This window comes from Chiloscyllium punctatum, chromosome 20 (assembly GCF_047496795.1).
Source record: "Chiloscyllium punctatum isolate Juve2018m chromosome 20, sChiPun1.3, whole genome shotgun sequence".
NCBI lineage: Eukaryota > Metazoa > Chordata > Chondrichthyes > Orectolobiformes > Hemiscylliidae > Chiloscyllium > Chiloscyllium punctatum.
The window spans coordinates 29028763-29051216 of NC_092758.1; the positions used below are offsets into that span (position 1 = coordinate 29028763).

Sequence of the window (22454 nt, forward strand, 5' to 3'; positions counted from 1 at the left end):
AGCAGAGGGATTGAATTCAAGAGTCGTGAGGTGATGTTGCAGCTGTACAGGACTTTGGTTAGGCCACATTTGGAGTACTGTGTGCAGTTCTGGTCGCCTCACTTTAGGAAAGATGTGGAAGCTTTGGAGAGGGTGCAGAGAAGATTTACCAGGATGTTGCCTGGAATGGAGAGTAGGTCGTACGAGGATAGGTTGAGAGTTCTCGGCCTTTTCTCGTTGGAACGGCGAAGGATGAGGGGTGACTTGATAGAGGTTTATAAGATGATCAGCGGAATAGATAGAGTAGACAGTCAGAAACTTTTTCCCCGGGTACAACAGAGTGTTACAAGGGGACATAAATTTAAGGTGAAGGGTGGAAGGTATAGGGGAGATGTCAGGGGTGGGTTCTTTACCCAGAGAGTGGTGGGGGCATGGAATGCGCTGCCCGAGGGAGTGGTAGAGTCAGATTCATTGGCGACCTTTAAGCGGCATTTGGATAGGTACATGGATGGGTGCTTAATCTAGGATAGAAGTTCGGCACAACATCGTGGGCCGAAGGGCCTGTTCTGTGCTGTGTTGTTCTATGTTCTATGTTCATTTTGCAACATTATGCAAAATACTTATGGAAGCACTTGAAAAACTCTAAATAATTAACCTCTAAATCAACATATTCCCCATGAATGCTTCTGAATTGAATTGAATTTATTGTCGTGTTTACTGAGGCACAGTGAAAAGTTTTGTCTTGTGAGCACTACAGGCAGCACTCAGCATCACAGAGTTAAGTAGCATAGATAGGTAAATAATAGGTAAACAGCAGCAAAAACAAAAACATGGGTACAGGTGAATGTTAAGAGTTTGAGAGTCCATTCAGTATTTTAATCTTTAAGAGAGAGGAGCCAAGGAAAATATATTGCAATGGTTATAAAATCAAGCCTCAGTCTTTGAAATCCTTCTGGTCAGAACGAATTTACCTCAACCAAAGTTTTAGAATATTTCCCTTTTGCAGCATGACTGTGACAATTCTCTCAGCTTGCATTGATTTTTAGTAAACAAGGTCTTCAGTGCTCAGTTACAGGCTGTCAGCCTTTGAGACGTTCATTTATTTTTAATGCAGAGGGAAAGGCATATATCTTGTAACAGTGAGGAGCAGTGAATCATCAAATGAGTGGACATCTTGCTGTATGGTACTGGATTATATCAACATTATACCTGCAGTATGAACAAACAGCTTATACGGCAAATACATTGCATGTGTTTCAAGCAATGGCTAAGTCAAAGGTGAGCTGCCCTTATTGGGTCAGTGGGAACTACAGCAGAGTCAAAGTCAATCATTTGATTCTTGTCCAAGGATTGACTATGGCTATCACACACTTGATTTGACCAGAGTCCAGGGATCTCTGTCTTTTCAGATTCTTGTGACTGATCAGTTCTGTAGATCAATAAAACCAGTCTGGCAATGCAGGTATGTGAGTTAGGTGGGTGCTTTAGACACATCAATCTGAGTTGTGCCTGAGTTGGGAGTGTCCTGCCAAGTCAGTAATGCTGGGTGGTGTTAGTGGTAAGGGATGGGCCACAATTAGTCGTAAGATCTTTTTCAGTGATGGTTATAGAGCTTCGGGCTTAGTATTGAACAGTCCATGTGAACATAGAAACAAAGAAAATACATCATAGAGTCAAAGAGATGTACAGCATGGAAACAGACCCTTCAGTCCAATTCGTCCACGACGACCAGATATCCTAACCCAATCTAGTCTCATTTGCCAGCACTTGGCCCATATCCCTCTAAACCCTTCCTATCCATATACCCATCCGGATACCTTTTAAATGCTGTAATTGTACTAGCCTCCACTACTTCCTCTGGCAGCTCATTCCATACACGCACCATCCTATGTGTGAAAAGGTTACCCCTTAGGTGCCTTTTATATTTTTTCCCTCTCACCCCCTAAACCTATGCCCTCTAATTCTGGATTCCCCTACCCCAGGGAAAAGACCTTGTCTATTTATTCTATCCATGCTCCTCATGATTTTCTAAACCTCTATAAGGTCACCCCTATAAAGGTGTAAGAAAATTGGCCCTTCGAGCCTGCACCACCATTCAATATGTTCATGGCTGGTCATGAAATTTCAGTATTCCACTCTGGCTTTCTCTCCATACCCCTTGATTTCTTTAGCTACAAGGACCAAATCCAGCTCCTTCTTGAATATATCTGACAAACTTGCCCAAACAACTTTCTGTGGTGGACAATTCCACAATTTCATAGCTCTGAGTGAAGAAATTCTTCCACATCCTAGTCCCAAATGGATTATCTATTATTCTTAAACGGTGACCCCTAGTTCTGGACTTTGCCAACATTGGGAACATTCTTCCCAGATCCAGTCTGCCCTGTCCCATCAGGATTTTATGTGTTTCTATAAGATCCCAGTGAGTATAAGCTTAGTTGATCCAAACTTTCTTCATATGTCAGTCCTGCCCTCCCAGGACTCCGTCTGGTGAACCTTTGCTGAATTCCCTCAATTGACAGAATGTCCTTCCTCAGACTAGTAGATCAAAACTGCACACAATACTCAAGGTGTGGCCTCACCAAGGCACTGTATAACTGTAGCAAGACAACCCTACTCCTGTACTCAACTCATCTCACTATGAAGGCCAGCCTACCAATAACTTTACTCATTCATCTGCTGCACCTGCATGCTGACCTTCATCGACTGTTTCACCATGACACCCGGGTTTTGTTGCACTTCACCTTTTCCTAACATGCCACCATTCAGATATTAATCTTCCTTCCAGTTTTTGCTACCCAAGTGGATAACGTCACAGTTACTCACATTATATTACATTTGCCAAGTATTTGCCTACTCAGCCAGCGTATCCAAGTCACCCTGCAGCCTCTGTGCATCCATCCTGCTGCACGCATTGCCACCCACTTAGCGTCTTCTGCAAATTTGGAGATATTACATTCAATTCCTTCGTCCAAATCATTAATGTATATTGTGAACAGCTGGGTCCCAGCATGAACCCTGCACTACCCCACTCATCAGTGTCTGCCGCTGTATAAAGGACCTGTTTACTCCAACTCTCTGCTTCCTGTTTGTTCAATTCCTTCATCCAAATTGTTAATGTATGTTGTGAACAGCTGGAGTCCTGAACAACTAAAGTCTAAGGATGGGGCTCATTGCACTGGATCACTTAGGGCATGATTACAGTTAAAGGAGGTGCAATTTAGATGGGGAGGAGGCAGGAATGGTTGTCATAAGTCACAATAACTCCATCCTCTACATGGTGGGAGTATAGAGCCAACAGGAGCATGGTAGTTTGCAATGACATTGGTTCTTGGTTGTAAATTGTGGACAATAGTCGTTTAATAAAAGGGCTGAACAGAAAATCAAGGGGGAGGTGGGGGATTAATAGGTCATAGTAGGCACAGGGACAACAGCACATGAAGGATGGATGGATCATCTTGCATTTCAAGTAGAGCCTGCAACTCACTCATAACACAAATTTGGAAACTAGTGTTATTAGATCGAACCTCAGTTACACAACAACTGCAAAAAATGTCTGATGCATGCAAAAGGGCTCAGAAAAGATTTACAAGAATGTTGCCAGGGTTGGAGAGTTTGAGCTATAGCGAGAAGTTAAATAGGGTTGGGCATAGGAGGCCAAGGGGTGACATTATAGAGCTGTGTAAAAGCATGAGGGGTTGGATAGGGTAAATAGAAAGGGTATTTTTCTTGAGATGGGCGAGTCCTGAACTAGAGGGCATAGATTTGGGGTGAGAGGGGAAAGATTTTAAAAGAACCTAAGGGGCAACTTTTTCACATAGAGGATGGTGTGTGGATGGAATGAGCTGTCAGAGGAAGTAATGGAGGCTGTTGCAATTACAGCATTTAAAAGGTATCTGGATGGGTATATGAATAGGAAGGGTTTAGAGGGATATGGGCCAAGTGCTGGCAAATGAGACTAGATTAATTTAGGCTATTTGGTTGGCATGAATGAGTTGGATCGAAAGGTCTGTTTCCATGCTGTACATTTCTATGACTCTAAAATAGACAAAATAGGTTACTGTTTTCTCTTTAGGAACCAAAACAAAATTTGGAATTGGAGGTTAATTATGACTGCAATGATTCAATAATGCAGTCTTGTTTCATTTGCACTTCACCAACAGGTGATTCATTGTCGAGGAATGCACATAAGCATTATGGCCTCAAACATTCATGGCAATTATATTGTGCTCACTAATTGCCTCTCTGTCATTCAGCAAAACAAATGTAACCCAACAAACATACTTCAAAAACATCATCCAAGGTTTTTCATTTTATAAATACATTCCATAGCTAAGGCTGAAAGACACCTAATTTGCACATTGAACTGTAAGTAAATAAATACATAGTCTGTGATATGCAAGCCTGTATTTTTGTTGGATAGAGACGAGGCCTCCTTAAAATGTAGTTTTGATGCTTGGGTCGCTTCCAACAGAACCTTTGAATTTAGTCCAGGTTAGGTGTGCAGCATCATTGTGGCATTGTGTCCTTTAAAATAGTAGCCAAGAAAGGGAAAATATCCTGATTGCAGAAGAATTGGGGGATTAACAGCAATCTTTTGAGGATGAAGATATAGATAAGAACAAAACCACTAATGATGCAAGCCATCCATGGAAGCATGACAGTATTGTTCAGTGCAAAACAAAAGTGATAACCTAATTGAAACCCATTTACAGTACACATGAGCTAGATTCAGACTTTGTGCATTTTGACAATGTCATTAATGACTGAAATCATGGGATTGTCTTCTGCCAGGGACTGAGAACATGCCTGATCTCTCATAGTCTTTGAGTGCCAAAGACCTTGGATGACCAGCTGCAGATACATATCAGAATTGTGTTTATCAGATTTCTTTCCAATCTAGATAAATGTTCAGGTTGATCGGTACTCTAAGTTGGTGGAGAGGGAAAGTGAAGGCCTTGGTTCAGAGGCTCCTTCCTGAAAGGTGAATTTGGAGCCAAGGGTCTCCAGAACTCAGCACTTCCTCATAAAGGTATGTTATGTGCCACCTGTGCCTAAATAAGAAAAGAGAGGGAATAAATTGTCAAATAAGGAGAAACATTTGTGGAGATTAAGGTAGAGTCACCACTGTAGTACATAGCAGAGCAGCGTAGCATGACACAATGAAGCTTACAAGGTTGATTGCTCCACCCCCCCACCACCACTTGGACTTCTTAGCACAGTTGTGGGCCTGTTTTGTTTATAGTAATTACACAAGCAGCTACCTCCGAACACTCTTCTTGCAGTGGAGTCAGTAGTGTGCACCTCTGTCCTGACATTTCACATTCATGGTATTGGTGACAAATTTAAAAAGCATTTCTGTACAACATTTCAGACATTGCCATCCAGGACTGCCAGTCACACTATGGTCTCCAACTGTTATCAACATGACCAGAAAGCAAAATACAGTATGCCCTGTTTGGCAGTCTGAAGGTAAAAAAACTGCTTTTCTCTCCATCAGCTCCACTACTAGCAACTTTAGGTCCCGGTTCCTGAAGCAAGGAGCACATTTTCCTTTGTTTACATGTCTTGTTTCAGCATTAAGGACCTGGGGCAAAAGTCCTAAGAGCTAAGAGCCAAGAGCCAAAGAGATTGTCAGTTCTTAATTGTTCAGCAGCACCACCAAGGAAATGATTGTTGCTGCTAGTACAATGTCAACTCTAAGTCTAAGATTGTCATGGCGTGAGGCACTGGTGACAGGAGAGGGAGGGTCATGGGTGGAAGGAACAGAATTTGCTTTTCAGACTTCCAAGTTCCCTACCTGCCTCTGAGCGAATACATTAATTAATTGCCTCAAATGACTGTGAATGAGAATGCTTTTGAGTGTTTAGATATTGCTTTAATGAAGAAAGGATGATGAGTACATCAAAATAAGGTTGTTATCTATTCATAGTCAAACATTTTTTTTGGGTCTCATCATCTCCAAAGAGAAACTTAAATCAGCACTCTTTTGAACTGGTGTCAATCTTCTTTTTAAACTTTCCACAGTAGGCAATTTTCTCTACAACAGGTGATTCTAGTTCTGTGCATTCTCCTAATTAAACTGAAAATCTAATTTGCTGTGTAGCCCAGACTGCTCAAACCTGATTGAGATATCCACCTTCAGATTTATTTCATGTTTGGATTCTAATAAATTATTAAAATAAAAATATACTAATTTACACCATTCAGCTACATCATTGGGTTACTGATCCTATATTTTACCTCATGCATGCAGTAAGAAGGTGTAATGGGAAAACATCTTTGTGTAGTTGTCTCAAACTCTAATGGTGTTGTTTGATTACTAATTTCACCCTCATCATATCAGTTATAAAATAAGGGTGATATGAATCTGTACATGTGTTTGTGTGAAGTTGAATCTCTTCCAATTATTTATCCCATCTGCTATCTTTAAAAACATGGTCATTCTGGTTCAGCATCAGACCATCTGGTGATTTCCAGATTGTCATGTGGATTCTTCAGTATTGGAAAGAGACACTCCAACTCCCAAGTTGTTAGACATAGTGAACTCAGTGGTCACCTGTCTTTCTCAATGCCAGTACAGTGGTGCTATTACATATATAATGTGATACCCATGGTGTTAAAACACAAATTGTTTTACTTATAACCCTACCTGTACCATAAAACAGATGAATTATTTATAACTTTAAAGTTATGTTCATATTAACGAAATAAACTAAGTGTTAACTAATGTTAGAATTATCATTGTCAATTTGGAATCTTAAATTATTTGAACTATTCACATAGTATTTGGTATGTTTGCTGGGTTATTTTCTAAATTTGTGTCTCAATTTAATTAATGCATGTAATTGTTGCATTACCTAACTGGATTAGGTACCTAAATTTCATTTGATATTAATGAACTCAGCAATTTACACAAATTAGAATTAATAATACATTTGAGAAAACAAAATCTATTAATTGGGTGTTTAAAAAAAGTGAAACTCTTTTATATTTAAGAATTTTTCTGCTGGATGCATAGAAATTCCATTCTTTATTGCTAAATTGCTAAAAAGCAAAGAGCAGTCAGTCTGGATCATAATCTAGTATCTGTGGATTTCATCACATAGAAATTGCATAAATATTATTGTCTGATTCTGAAGCCAATATTGTCATAACAAAATGATTTTAGAAGTGTACTGGAGTTGAACTAACATAAGTCCTGTGACTCAGTGATACAACCTGCTCCATATTGTTCCAAGAAGTCATGAGTTTAATCCCTCAAATCGACTCGGCAGATTTTCAAGATAATGTCCAACAAATAATGGAGAGATATGGGAGGGCTTTGCTTTTCTCTTTAAGAGAGTTCTGTAATGTATATTCATTTTTTGATACAATTGAGCACATGATGTTTACATGTTTGAATAATATGGCATATTCTGTTAATTGAAATAAGTCTTAAACCAGTTTGTTTAATTACTGTGAAGGAGCTGTAAATTATGCTTGGGTGCAGTTCCCTATTTCAGTATAAGGAAATTCTGTTGTGTTGTCGTTCTGCCATAGATTCAGCAACAGTTAGGCAAATTTTCTTGATTCTATTGCAAAATTGGTAATGAATCACTGTTTTAGCTCAAACTAATAAACACTTACAATACCGACAAATGTTCCAAAAGTTCATAATATTCCCAATAGAGTCTGAATGATTACTGTTCAAACACAGTCAGAATACAGCATTTTCAATTACTTGAATTTTCAGACCCAAGGAAGGTAAGCCAAGAGATTTTGCAATATACCAACCTGGCAATTTTTAGAATGCAGGGCACTCAAGTAACTTTACAATTTCAATTTTATATACCTCAAGAGACCTTCAAAAGTGTTTATTGTTGTGTTATATCTCACAGCAAGAATTCATTATGCTATTAAGAGACTATGATTGTACATGATGGCATAAAGGTCTCAGTCTCCATCTTAGTGAGTTCTCTGTCTTGCAGCATTATGTGCTGAGGGGAGCATGTTACGTTTACATTTAAATTGCTTAGTATGAGGTAAAAAGTGTCTGTGATTGTAATGAATATATGTTGATACCAGGACTTGTAATAAAAACTGGTGGAATGTTTCAGTATCATATTACTCGTATCTAACATAGGTTTCACCTCATTTGTACAAATAACCTGCTGAAGGTAGAGGCTAATCACCAATCTATAGCTGTTCATAAAGAGAGAACTGGTCACGGTTAGTTATGATTATGAAACAATTTGCAGATTACAAATACTAGATCAGACATTCTTATGATTTACTTGGGAAAGTGCATTGACTCTGGATCTCTTAGGGTTGCTGCAAAAGTTAAATAATTAATCAAAATGCACAAAATCTGCAATTTTTATGTTTGGAATCACATTAGCAGAAAACTGTGACCAGGCTCCTGTACTTAACAAGAACGACTGCTTATTATAAATAAACTAGTTCTATCTACAGGTAAACAAATCTACAAACTATCAACACCACCTGATAAAGAAGCAACACTTTGAAAGCTAGTGTCTCCAAATAAACCTTTTGGACCACAAGCTGGTGTTGTGTGATTTTTTAACTTTGTTCACCCCAGTCCAACATCAACTCCTCCAAATCATATCAACATATAAACTTGCTGGTTAAAACTTTATATCCCTTTTTTAAAACTTCTACACACATACAAACAGACAGAGACAAAAAAAAGTGATGTTATGGACGGAGGAAAATTCACTGGGACAAGACAGTTCACAGGATTGATGAGAAATTCCTTTTGCTTCCAAAGACAGTCTGTCCTCTGATCTTTTTCTTCAGACTCTTACATTTCTTAGAAAATGGCATTAGGCAACTGGTACACTAATTACAAAGTCTCTTAGTTAGTGGCTAAAGGCCACAACTCACATCAACTTGTCAGAAAAAAAAAGTAGTTTTCTTCAGGCTTCAGTTGACTTTGCTTGGAGGCAGAGAGACACTGGACCTGTTTCTTTAGTAGATCAGAGATTTCTCTCCCCCTATTGTAAACACCCAAATTGTTCACATGCCCATGAGCTAGAGAGTTGTCATGAGGTTGATGGCTTTTTGCATGCTCAACTGATCACAATTGCACAAACCAGTCAGCAATCTGTTGCTGGACAAATCTCATTTTGTGCACACGCCAAAGTGCTGTGTCTTATTATCTCCCCTCCCCCACTGTTTGCCAAAACAAAGTGTAAACACAACTCACAGTGAATTCCAGTAGCTTGTCTTTAAAAATGCAGCATTTCCTTACACATTCCTTGGTTTTAATTTTTTTCCCTCATTTTAGTCAACAATCAAAAATTAAGAAAAACAAGTTGTAGTCTTTACAATGTCACATCACTGATGTCTATTTTTAAAATTTGTACCTATTGCACTATAAGACTCTAAGTTGAGTGAAAATGGGATCTGTTTGAACTCAGCAATGAGTTCAGATGGCGTTACAGAGATTTTCTTTCCCATATATTTGTTGGGCGGCAAGGTGGCTTAGTGGTTAGCCATAGGTTAGCCATAAAGAACAAAAATGAGTGGGAACTAGATTTCTCTCATTTCCACTTTGCAAATAAGTTATGTATGATGGCATGGTCAACATCAGAAACTTTAGCTGGGAAGGTATGCACATAATTTGGCATCATCATTCTGTGATTTTAATTGGCCTCCCACTGATTGAATAGGTGAGAAAGAGAAGATGCAGGTGGCAGCTGTTTGCTGATTTCCCATTAATGAAGTGATAAAAAAGCAAAAACGTTGTTGTTTTGCAGATGTTGGTGCAGACATAACCAAGAGAGGAAAGCTTTCACCCTTACTGATGGCAATTTGTTTAACAGCAGTGGTGAGCAACATTGGAATAAATGAATGTTGGGGAGCATTACACCCAGGACCTGACTTCAATGGAACTTCCATCTCTGTTACAGTATCTTTAGCTCTATACTACCTCAGGTGCCGCAGCAACAAGCATTTCCCCATAATTCATCTTTATTCGCAGATGCTTAATTCAACCTGTTTTTGCTGCAATTATCACACTTTTCACCTGACATTGTCCTCAAGATCATTTCATTTGCCTCTCACTTCCATAGACTTCTGTCATCTACTTATGTACAAGAAACATTGTTTTATCCTGACACATTTTCACAGCATTTCTGCGACCTACAATCAGCGTAGTGAAGGCGGCATTTGGCATGCTTGCCTTTATTGGTCAGCCATGATGTGGAGGTGCCAGTGTTGGACTGGGGTTGATAAAGTTTAAAAATCACCCAACACCAGCTTATAGTCCAACAGGTTTGTTTGGAAGTACTAGCTTTCAAAGTGCTGCACCTTCATCAGATGCTAGTTACCTTGAAGGAGCAGTGCTCTGAAAGTTATTACTCCTAAACAATCCTATTGGACTATAACCTAATGTTGCATGATTTTTAACTTTATTGGTCAGAGCATTGCATGTTGGAGTTGGCATGTCATGTTATAACTGTATGAGACATTGCTAAGGCCACATTTGGAGTACTGCATACAATTCTGGTCACTCTGCTATAGGAAGGATGTTATTAAAATAGGAAAAGGGCAAAAATGATTTTCAGGGATATTACTGAGACTAGAAGACTTGAGTTATAAGGAAAAGCTGGTTAGGTTGGGTGTTTTTCCCTCTAAAACATATGAAGCTTATGTTTATAAAATTTTGAGGGGCATGGATCAGGTGAATTTCCCTAAGATAAGAGAGTCCAAAACTAGAGAGCATAGGTTTAAGGTATGGGGAAATATTTTTAAAAAGACTGAGTGGTACCTTTTTCACACTGAGTGATGCATATGTGGAACGAACTGCCACAAGAAGTGGTAGAGGTGGTACAGTTACAACACATAGAAGATGTTTGGATATGTACATATATGGAAAAGGTTTAGAGGGACATGGGCCAAACATAGGCAAATGAGACTAGTTCATTTTAGGAAACCCAGTCAGCATGAATGAGTTAGGCCGAAGGGCCTGCTTTCATGCAATATACCTCTATGACTGACAGCCATGATGTCCACTCATGGAGCATGGATGATATTGTGTAACATGTTTGATTCTCAAAGAGCTAATGCTAAAGAATGCATTAAACTCCACCTATGGAATAATGCCATTAGTCTTGGGTGAGGAGTACAGCTCTGGATCACAAAGAGATTGTGTCATATTCTCATTAAAAATACCAATATCATACTAATGTAACTTGTACCTGACTGCTACCATGTAATACCTTGCATTTTAAGACAAGAACATTTTTCTTGCAAGAGTGCTGTCATGGTTTTTCCTTTTTTAAAAAAAAAATATTAATGGGATGTGGATATCACTGGCCAGGCCAATGTTTATTGCTGTACCTAATTATGCAGAGGGTGTTTGAAAGCCCACCACCTTGCTGTGGGTCTGGAGTCGCATGTAGGCCAGATCAGGTAAGGGTGGCAGATTTCCCTTCCCTGAAGGCCATTAGTGAACTAGCTTTTTTTTGGAAAAACTTGGCAACAATTTCATGGTCATCATTTAAATCTTAATACCAGATTTTTTTAAATTATTGAATTCAACTTCCACCATCTGCCATGGCAGGATTTGAACCTACATGCCCAAGACATTACCCACGTCTCTGAATGATACCACTAGGCCATCACCTTTATTTTAGATAAAACAGACACAACTTAAAAGGAGGCTTGTGGCAGCAAATCTACAGTATGGTGTCCAAGAGTCCAATTACTTTGTAATACATAATGAGCAGTGATGAGGATTCATCACAAAACATGGTGCTGACAAAGGGCATTGTTATTTTGGGTCACAATCATTATGTGATTTTACTTTTAAGAGGCATACTCACAATATCATCACTGTTATTGAGAGTATAAGAGTACTAGACACATAATTCATCTTACCTCAGATTACCTCATTAATCGAAGCATAGCACATTACTAGAAGCATGCTCTTTATAATTAATATATTAATGTTAGCCAAGTCACTTGTGTACCTGTGAATACAATGTTTCTTCAAGAAAGAAGGGTGTGTGTTAATGTTCATTTAATGATTTGAAAAAATGCAGATCAAGAAAAATAGCAGTGGTGGTTCCATTGGTCTGAGGAGGTGAAGGTACTACTAATGAGGAGAAAAGTTGCAGTATGTTGTATAGGGAGCATAATATACGAATGAATGTTTTGGGAATGCTGGTACTTGAAGTACAAAAGGGTAGTGGGTAGTGATTACTCACTATGGATCACACAGAGAATGGTGTGAAATTGAAGTAAAAAATCTTAGCAACCCTTGTTATATTATTAAAGTTCTTCCTAATAATGCCAGGCCTATGCAATGCTGCTCCTGGCACAAACATTCTCCATTATTATTGGCCAGCATTTTGTCAGGATATCTGATTGCAGGACAGAAAGATGTTATCACTACTCTTGACTGCAAACTGTTTTTGGCTTCTTACTAATGATTGCAGTCCAGAAAAGGTTCACTAGACTGCTACCAGGTATGAAGGGACTGTCTTGTGAGAAGAAGTTGACTATGTTGGTCCTGTACTTACTGGAATTTAGAAGAATAAGAGACAACTTTTTTGAAAAGTACAAGTTTCTTAAGTAGATATTGAAAGAATGGGAGAGTCTAGCTTCAGAAGACATAATCTCAGAATGAAGGATTGCACATTGAAAACAAAAAGAATTTCTTCTCTCAAAGGGTAGTGAATCTGTGAAATTCTTTACCACAGAGGGCTGTCAAAGCTAGGTCATCCTGTATATTCCAGGCTTAGATAGATATTTTTAATCAATAAAAAAATCAAGGTTCATAGGAAAAAAGGCAGGAAAGGGAATTTAAGAATTATCGGACCAGCCATGACCTTATTGAACAGTGGAGCAGACTCGATGAGCTGAATGGTCATCTTCTGTTTCGACATCTTTGGTTTTATGGAGTTTTGTTGCAATGTTGGAAAATTGACTCTTGATTTTTCTGCTTCTGCTACATTCAATTGCTTATAGTTGAAGTGCATCTCTTTTTGAAGTCTGTGTTTTAAACACAAATTAAACGGTGTAAATTTAAGGCTACAATATGATAAGTTGCAAATCAAGATTGAGACCAACAATAGTAACCTGCTCATTTATTCATGACAAGTGCGTTTGACTTATGCTCTTTGCACAAGTGATTAAGTACCTCAAAAATAGATCCATACACATTTTTTGCCCAATTCACATATATCTCACTGTTTTGGGGATGTTGACGGTGACAATAGATAAGATTCTACATTTACCACAGTATTTTAATGGTGTTGAGCTCCGCTGAGATATTAGACTAATAAATAAGATATTAAGGATGGAATATTTGCAAGGTGGGAGCAGGGGAAATTGTTAGTGTAAGGAAACATTATTAGTGCAGTGGTTCTGCCAAATGTAATAACAGGGCCACATTAAAAGTAAATGCATTTGCACCCTGACAGCTATTCAAATTGAAGTTTGAATAGTTGTTCAATGGTAAAGTGTACTCTGCATAATAGCAGAGTAGTTCAGAGACCTCCAGCGCAGTGTTAACAATCAAAAAGATTATTGGGAGTCTCATTTCACAGATCATAATTGATGGAGAGGATGACAGTTGTAAGAATAATCAGCAGATAATAGGAAAAAAAGAGATCATGACCGATTTGCTTTTGGGGAATATTCCTGGATCACAAGCAGCATTGAACAAGTACTAACCTGCCATTAACAGTTCCCTTTACCTGTAGGTTTACCAAGACTTGGGAAATACAGTTTACAGTCTTTAAATTTAAATTGATGATAAAATCGAAGGAATGAAGACTAATTTAAAAATCATAATTGCAGACCTGCCATTGTAAAACTAATTTTTCACCAATTTCAAAATAGATATAATCAAGCTAAAAAGGGACAAGTTACCTTTTTTTTCAAACATAGTCACTTAACCAATATTCCTGTGCTCATTGTGGGTGATGGAAAGAAGTGTTAACATTTTCCCTGAGCTATTTGTCCTGCAAACTTACTACCAGTAATCCAGAAATTGTAGCGGTACACATCTCTTAAAATGTGCTGTAATCCTTTAAAATTGTAGCATCTTCAATATCTGGCCTCAGATAGCAAATATTATTTTCAATACTATTTGTAGAAGTTTGATCTTAATTGTGGCTTAAAATGTCTAACTTTGTTAAGCATCACACATGATCAACAACATTTTCTTCCAGATGGATACACAACAGATGACATTGAATTCTACTGGCGTGGAGCTCCTCGAGCAGTAACTGGAGTGGAGAAGATTGAGTTGCCACAGTTTTCTATCGTTGACTATCACCTAATTTCCAAGAATGTTGTTTTCTCTACAGGTATCTGATGAAGAATTTGTATGTATATATGAATAACAGATTCCTCATCACAAAATCATGTGTTAAACCAATCTGACACCACAAATATTTTTTCCAGACTCATTACAGTCGACTAAAGACATAAAGCCAGGGAGGGCATTGATCCTAATGTGGTTTAAGGGAGACCACAAGAACAGTGTTTTTAATTCACTTATTTGATGCGGGCATCGCTGGCTGGCTAGCATTTATTGCTGGCCCATGTTGTCCTTGAGAAGCTGGTGGTGAACTGTCTTGAACCACTGTAGTCCATTTGTTGTAGGTAGGTACACAATGTCTTTAGAGAGGGAACTCCAGAATTCTGACCCAGCGACAGTAAAGGAATGGCAACATTTTCCAAGTCAGGATTGTGTATGACTTGGAGGGAAACTTAAAATGGTATGTTTCCATGTATCTGCTGCCCTTGACTTCTAGATGGTCATGGGTTTCGAAAGTGCTAAGGATCTTTGGTGAATTGCTGTAGTGCATTTTGTGAATAGTACATACTGCTGCTACTAAGTGTCAGTGACTGACTGTTTTGGAAGTGGTGCCAGTAAAGCTGGTTGCATTGTGCTGGATGATGTCAAGCTTCTGGAGTGTTGTTGGAGCTGTGCTCACCAGGCAAGTAGATAGTGTTTCACCACACTCATGACTTGTGCATTATAGATGGTGAACAATCTATGAAGAGTCAGACGGTGAGTTACTCATTGGAGTATTCTTAGTCTCTGACCTGCCCTGTAGCTTCTATATTTATATTGCAGTCCAGCTGAGTTTTTAGTCAAAGGTAGTCACCAGAATATTGTTAGTGGGAAATAGTAAAACCTTTGAATGTCAAGGGTGGTGGTTAGATTGTTTATTATTGGTAATGGTCATTACCTGGTATTTTTGTGGCATGAATGTTCCTTGCCACTTATCAGCCCAAGCCTGAATATTGGTTCAGGTCTTCATACATTTGAACATGGACTGCTTCAGTGTCTGAGGAGTTGCAAATGGTGTTAAATATTGCATAGTCATCAGCAAACATTCCCACTTATGATAGAGGGAAGGTAATTGATGAAGCAGCTGAAGATGGTTGAGCCTATGACATTACCCTGAGCAATTCTACAGAGATATTCTGGAGCTGAGATAACTGACCTCCAACAACTGCGACTACCTTCCTATGTGCCAGGTATGATTCCAAACAGTGGAGAGTTTTCCAATGATTCCAGTTTTGCCCTGGCTCCTTGATGTCACACTTGGTCAAGTAGGCCCAATTAAGGGCTGTCATGCTCACTATATTTCTAGAATTCAGCTGTTTTGTCCGTGTTTGAACCAAGGCGGTAATGAGGTCAGAAGCTGAGCAGTTCTGGTGGAATCCAAACTGGACAACAGTGTGCAGGTTTTTGCTGAACAGGTGTTGCTTGATAGTACTGTTGTTGATACTTTCCATTGCTTTACTGATGATTGAGAGTAGACAGATGGGGCAGTAATTGGCTGGGTTGCGTTTGTCCTGCTTCTTTGTGGACAGGACAAAACTGGGCTATTTACCACATTGTTGGGTAAATATGGGTGTTGTAAGTGTATTGGAGTAGATTGCCTAGAGGTGAGGCAAGTTCTGGGGCACACAACTTATGTCAGAGCCCATAGTCTTTGTAGTATCGAGTGTCTCCAACAGTTTCTTGATATCATATAAAGTGAATCAAATTGGCTGAAAGCTGGTATCTGTAATGCTGGGGACCACTGGAGGAGGCCAAGATGGATCATCCACTTGGCACTTCTGGCTGAAGATTGCTGCTATTGCTTCAACCTTACCTTTTGCACTGATATGCTGGGTTCTTCCATCATTGAGGATGGGAATATTTGTGGAGCCTCTTCCTCCAATGAGTTGTTTAAATTATCCACCATCATTCACAACTGAATGTACAAAACTCAGAGTTTCAATCTATTATTATGGGATCACTTAGCTCTGTTTCCCACTACAATGCCCATGCCTCATGATTTGAGGTCCATTTTTCCCACAGCGATCTTTGGTCACATATTCAATTTCCTGATCTTATTTACAGCTTGCCAATTTATTTATGGCTCAACTCAAAATCCCAAACTTTTTTTTAAAGTTGAGTCCCTAGTTATTTATACTCGCTTAGCAGAATCTCTCTTAGTTCTGCCTTATACTTTTGGCATCCATATGGAACATATATGGATTCTACCTCTCCTATTCCAAATTGCTATCGAACCCTATTAACATCCTTAACAATGGCATTGGTTAAAGAAGGTAGCCATAAGACCTCTTATTCCTCAGTTGAGGAGAACAATGGTGATCTCCTAATCATTCTGTTCCCTACTACTGTACTACATTCTTCACTACTCCCCCAACTTAAATGACCCCTATACTACTTTTGTGAAAGTATTGATCTATTTATCTGAAATTATTACAATATCATAGAGAAACTTTAGATATTAATAAAATTGGTCAGGGAGCTCTCCAATTGTTTCATGGGCAGTAGAAACAAAGAAGCTCAGTAAAATTAAGTTTGAAATTATATTTGTGGGTCTTGGGGGAACAGAACTGCCAAAGCCTTTCTTGATGTCAAGCACAATGATTCTATCTCGTTCTCTCTCTCTCTCCATTCCCAATATGACAAAAAAATGCCGAGTTCTAAAACAATCTGTTACAGATAAATTATGAGCAATCGCTCCACCTGAGTGTTGTCCAATTAACGTAAAAGCAGTTTTTAAGACTTCAATGGAAAGAATAATTGAGTAAGTGTAAAATGGGCAACTGATGTTCTGCCAATTAATTCTCACTTTGTGAGAACAGTTAAATTCAACTCTAATTTTTTCAATCACTGGTCTACACACTGTCAAAGGTGACTCATTGAGTTGGTTGCGGTGTATCTTGCAGGTGATACATAATGCTGCCACCCTGTCTTGGTGGTGGATGGAGGCTCCCAGCCTCTGACCTGCTCTTGTAGCCACAGTATTTATACAGCTGCTCCATTTCATTTTCTGATCAATGATAACCCATAGGAATAGAGGAGTAGCTGGCTTACTCACCGTACTGTATTATTGGGAGCAGATTGGAGTTGGGTAGGAAAGACATTGGCTAAGATCTGGCATATTTTCCATGCCTTCTCTCCACTGTAGCTTCCCCCTGACCTCCAACTCTCCCCAACCTCACTCATTTAAACAAGTCCAGTTGAAGGCCATAAAATCCAGTTCCTGAAACAGCTTTAAAGGAAGCCAAGCCCTCTGGTATTCATCATTTTTAGAAACAACTTAAAGACGATGTGGTTTCTAATTTGAGAAGCTTTAAGAATATCGAGATGTTAGAAATTTGTGTGCTTTTGGTTCATTGGGAATGTTTTATTTGTATTGATCTCACACTTAATATTCAGCTCACTAATAGAAGTTAAAATATTTGTATACTATTTTTTCCCAGGTTCTTACCCCAGGCTGTCACTCAGTTTCAAGCTTAAACGAAATATTGGTTACTTCATTCTGCAAACGTACATGCCCTCCATCTTGATCACCATCCTGTCATGGGTGTCTTTCTGGATTAATTATGATGCATCTGCTGCACGAGTTGCTTTAGGTATGGCTTTACAAATACATACAAGTTAGCATGCTATTATTTATTCCTTGTACAACCCTTACATTTTTTTTCTCTGCTTGGTGTATTTCACTTTGTAACTAATAAGTACCAAAACTTTATGATCTCAAATTGTGCAAACCACAATCTGAAGACATCATTAGCTGAAATTAACCATTTATTTTGTGTGATCACTTCCTAACCCAGACCTCAAAATGTTCTGGAATAAACTTCTGTAATAACAATCTGCTGAAAAAGAAAGTCCATTTTATATTCTAAGTATACATTTAAATAGAAATGTTTGATTATTTAAATATCTTAATTTTCTGGTGTGAATGTTTCAGAAATGTACTGCCAAGATGTCATTTTAGTGTTTCTTTTCTCGTTTGCATATTCCAGATAATTTTCTGAGTGAAACTTCAACCACTTTTGTTATTTTTGATGATAACATTTCATTCAGTAACATAATCAGATGAGACTGATTTCGAATAGTCTTATTTACATCCAACACAGGATGCATTTTCTTTCTCAGATAACAATTCAAAGCACTTAGGGCATACAGGGAACTCTGACTATGTTAGAATTTTTTAAAAAATCAAACTGCAATTGCATTCTGTGACATTTTATTCAGTACAAACATTGAACATTATCATAAATTTTGTTTTTAAAGGAGACAGTTTCGGTCAAACAATGTGCTTGTTATTTCATTCGACCGTAACTAAAAAACAAAATTGCGAATAGTCCGCATCAAGAATTACTTCAGATATCAATTGTATCATCTTGCAGTTGTCACACTGGTGAATTTATGTCAGCTATTTCACAGCCTTGTACTAAATATACTTTTATTGATACATTTTTAAATTCACCTTTATATTCCATTTCGCAGACACAAAGGGTATGTTATCAGCATGTAATAAACAATAAACTCATTTAAACTACCTGATACAATTCATTTTTGACTGGTTTAAAAAAACTATTGGAAAATTTACAAAGAGTAAATTTATATTGGACATAATATTCTGTCTTTCTTGATATCAACATTTTTGATACATTATTTAAACCACATTTCTATAGATCATATAAATGAATGCATGATTAAAACAACTTAAATTACTTTATTCTTAGTTTTCTGGCATGATAAGTGTTAATGTCTGATATGAAAATATTAATGGATAAATATTGATGAGCACACATTCAGGTTAATTGTTTAATCCTTTGCAGGTATTACTACGGTACTTACAATGACCACAATCAACACCCATCTGCGGGAGACACTTCCAAAGATCCCCTATGTTAAAGCCATTGACATGTACTTGATGTGCTGCTTTGTGTTTGTGTTTTTGGCCCTGTTGGAGTATGCCCTGGTTAACTACATCTTTTTTGGAAGAGGACCACAACGTCAAAAGAAGATTGCAGAGAAAGCAGCAAAAGCTAACAATGAAAAGACAAGAGCAGAAGCCAAGGTAGTTTCTTTAAAAAGTGGGTGTCGAAGTATTTCAAAGGGCAATGTGATTAATGCAGTTGCACAGTAATACTAATTATGTTTCGTCTCTTTCTAGTCATTCAAAATTTAACTTTCTAAAAGATGGTGATGAAATACTTCCATATATTCACCTGTTTGTCAAAAATTGAAAACAAAAGTCTTGCATGTCAGATCTTGGCAATAGATTGTGATAATGCCATCAAATAACACAGGATGGTTATATTCTCTTATGTTGTCGGTCATTGTCTGGCTCCCACTAGGTACAAATGTTGTCACTTGTAACTTATTTACCCAAATCACAATGTTGTCCAGACCTTGCTCCATAAGGGCATGGACTGCTTCAGTGTATGAGCAGCTGCCATTCATATAGAACACTCTGCAGTCGAGAGTAATGTCTTCACACCTGACCTTATATCTTGAATTTGGATAAAGACAGAGCTTAGCCAAAATAGAGACAGAGGTCCAATTCCATAATTCCTGCAACCCGAGCATGACAGCCACCATTTCTGTTAGAGGATGGGGGCCTGATTGTACTTTGCTTATTTGTGGTTCATGATGTCAGTTACAACTTAAAACTCAGATCCAATTTTCATGACTGCACTGTCCAAGAAGTGACTTCTGAATTTTAGATCTTTCAGAGAAATCCAATATGGCCAAAGTTCTTTTGATTGACAAAGGCACTCTTAAAGAGGTAGAACACCTTTTAGCTACATCTATTAGTCTGGTGATATCTTCAGGGGAAGCCAAGTGCCTGAGATGTCATATGTAGACATGAATCCATGTAAAAGTTAGATAAAGTCATTGGAACTGTCAAGCTATCAACAGAACTGTGCACTGTCAAAGAATTTAAGTGTGTGGCCTTTAAACTTTTGTAAAAGCTGTCCACAATATAAAAAAGTATGAAATACCTACTTCATTCTCTCTGCTGACAAGGCCTAAGATTTGTCTTTAAAGAATTTGTGCTGCATATCTGATTTCACACAAATCAGCTCCAAGTACTTATGAAGTCTGTGCAGTGGGGCTTTTATTTAAAGGTTAAAGTAAGTTAAATGTAGTAAATGGTTTTTAAAAATATCTTGAGGCTGAGATTATTCATAGTCATAGTCATTCTGCACGGAAACAGACTTTTTGGTCCAACTAATCCACATCGACCATGTTCCCAAACTAAACTAATCCCACCTGCCTGCATTTGGCCCATATCCCTCCAAACTTTTCCTATTCATATACTTATCCAAATGTCTTTTAAACATTGTAACTGTACCTGCATCCACCACTTCCTCTGACAGTTCATTCCAAACACTAACCACTCACTATGCAAAAAGTTACCCCTCATTTCCTTTTTAAAACCTACCTCCTCTCACTTTGAAAATATACTTCCCAGTTTTGAACTCTCATTTGCCATTAGAGACTATAGCTATCTTCATTTGTGCTAGATATAGTTCCCCGTAATTGGCACAGATTTCAATTACATTTTTTGATGCCACACTCAATCAAATGCTAATTTGTTATCAAGAGTCGCTTTCACTTTAGCTCTGATGTTTTGTTCATGTTTAGAACAAGGCTGCATCAGTGAGCAGATTAATGCTGTGTGTACACTCCCTGATACCACTGTCAAAGACAACTTCCATGGACTTTACTGATGATTGGGCATAGACTGATGAAGCAGTAATTGGTCAGATTTGATGTGTCCTCTTTTTGTTTTTATGGAGCCTACATATTTGGTAACATTTACTATATTCTCAAGTACTTCCCAGTACTGCAGATATACTGGAAAGGCTTGGCTGGTTCTCAAGAACCTCAGTGCTACAATGATAAGCTGTCAGGGCTCATAGCCTTTGCTATAGACAGTGCCTTCTGCCATTTCTTTAACATAGAGTGAATTGAAATCAACCGATGATTCACATCTATGATGTTGGGGATCATATAACAAGGCCAAAGTGGATCATCCACTCTGCCCTTATTGCTCACACTAGTAACAAATACTTTAGCCTCATCTTTTGCACTGACGTGCCAGGTCCCTCTGTATTGAGGATACATCTTCCTCTTCTGGTTAGTTAATCGAACTGTCTACTCACATTCATGATGGGTTGCAGCATAATTGTAGTGGTTTGCTTTGATCGATTGGTTGCAGGAATTCCTTTCTTGGTCTTATGCATTATGCTCCTGCTGCTTAACATTTACATTGTCCTATGTACTTATCGTACTGTGTTGGTGCCTCATTTTCAGCAGATATTTTGTTCAAAAGTGTCGTAATATTATATTTAGAAAAGTTAAGTTTGATTCACATTTCTATATTGTGTGGATTAGGAAGGGGAGACAGTTTAGCTTCATTTTGACTTCCATGAGTGGTGATTTGTTTACATTTACTTAAATGAGATTTTAAAATAACACCCTGAGGCAGATATTTTAGTACTTCAGAAAACAAGTTTAGAAGTTGAGCTATTGCCTAGCAACAAGATAACCTAATGAACAAGGAGGGGAACAGAAACAAATTTCATTTTAGAAAGAGAAATAGAACCATCTGTGTACAGACTTTTTTTCATGGAGAAAAAGCTGTACCGATGTGGTGCAGACTACCAGTTCCCAAAATAGTCTCAGCAGAAGAAATGAAATGCTGAGTGACTTAGACTTTAGAAAGATAAAAGCTCCAGAAACAGAAGACTTTAAGATGTCAGGGTGCAGGCCTCCTACAAGGCTGCTGAATGCATCAGTTTAAAGGAACATATTAAAGAAAATGAGCTATATTATCTTAAGGGTTTCAAGATTCTTTAGCTAAAAAAGATAACATCAAATGAATGCAGAAGCATGTCAAAAAAAAGTGCCTACTGAACAAGGAACTTCAAGTAGAAACAGGATGATCCTTCTGAAGTTTGTTTTTGTAAGGTTGTTGTTGAAAGTAAAATAAAGAATCTTTTTTCTGATATTCACGAAGAGATTTATTGAAATAGGTCCAGTATGGTGTAAAATAGTTTATGCTTTTTTTCTCTCTTTTGTATATCTTTTGTTAAAAGTACATTGGTAGTTTGTGAGTATGTTCAGTGACTGATTACCATGGTAAACAAACCACAAAAATCAAGCTTATGTC

At 38.1% G+C, this 22454-nt stretch overlaps 1 protein-coding gene across 2 annotated transcripts in view; it reads left to right on the plus strand.

Moving 5' to 3' along the window:
* Positions 1-22454, plus strand: part of gabrb2a (gamma-aminobutyric acid type A receptor subunit beta2a) — a 267997-nt gene that overhangs the window by 234184 nt on the left and 11359 nt on the right. For both annotated transcript variants that reach the window (XM_072590566.1, XM_072590567.1), the window contains 3 exons: positions 14166-14303; positions 17737-17889; positions 19108-19349. In XM_072590566.1, the coding sequence (XP_072446667.1) occupies positions 14166-14303; positions 17737-17889; positions 19108-19349 (533 nt within the window). The remainder of the gene's footprint in view (positions 1-14165; positions 14304-17736; positions 17890-19107; positions 19350-22454) is intronic.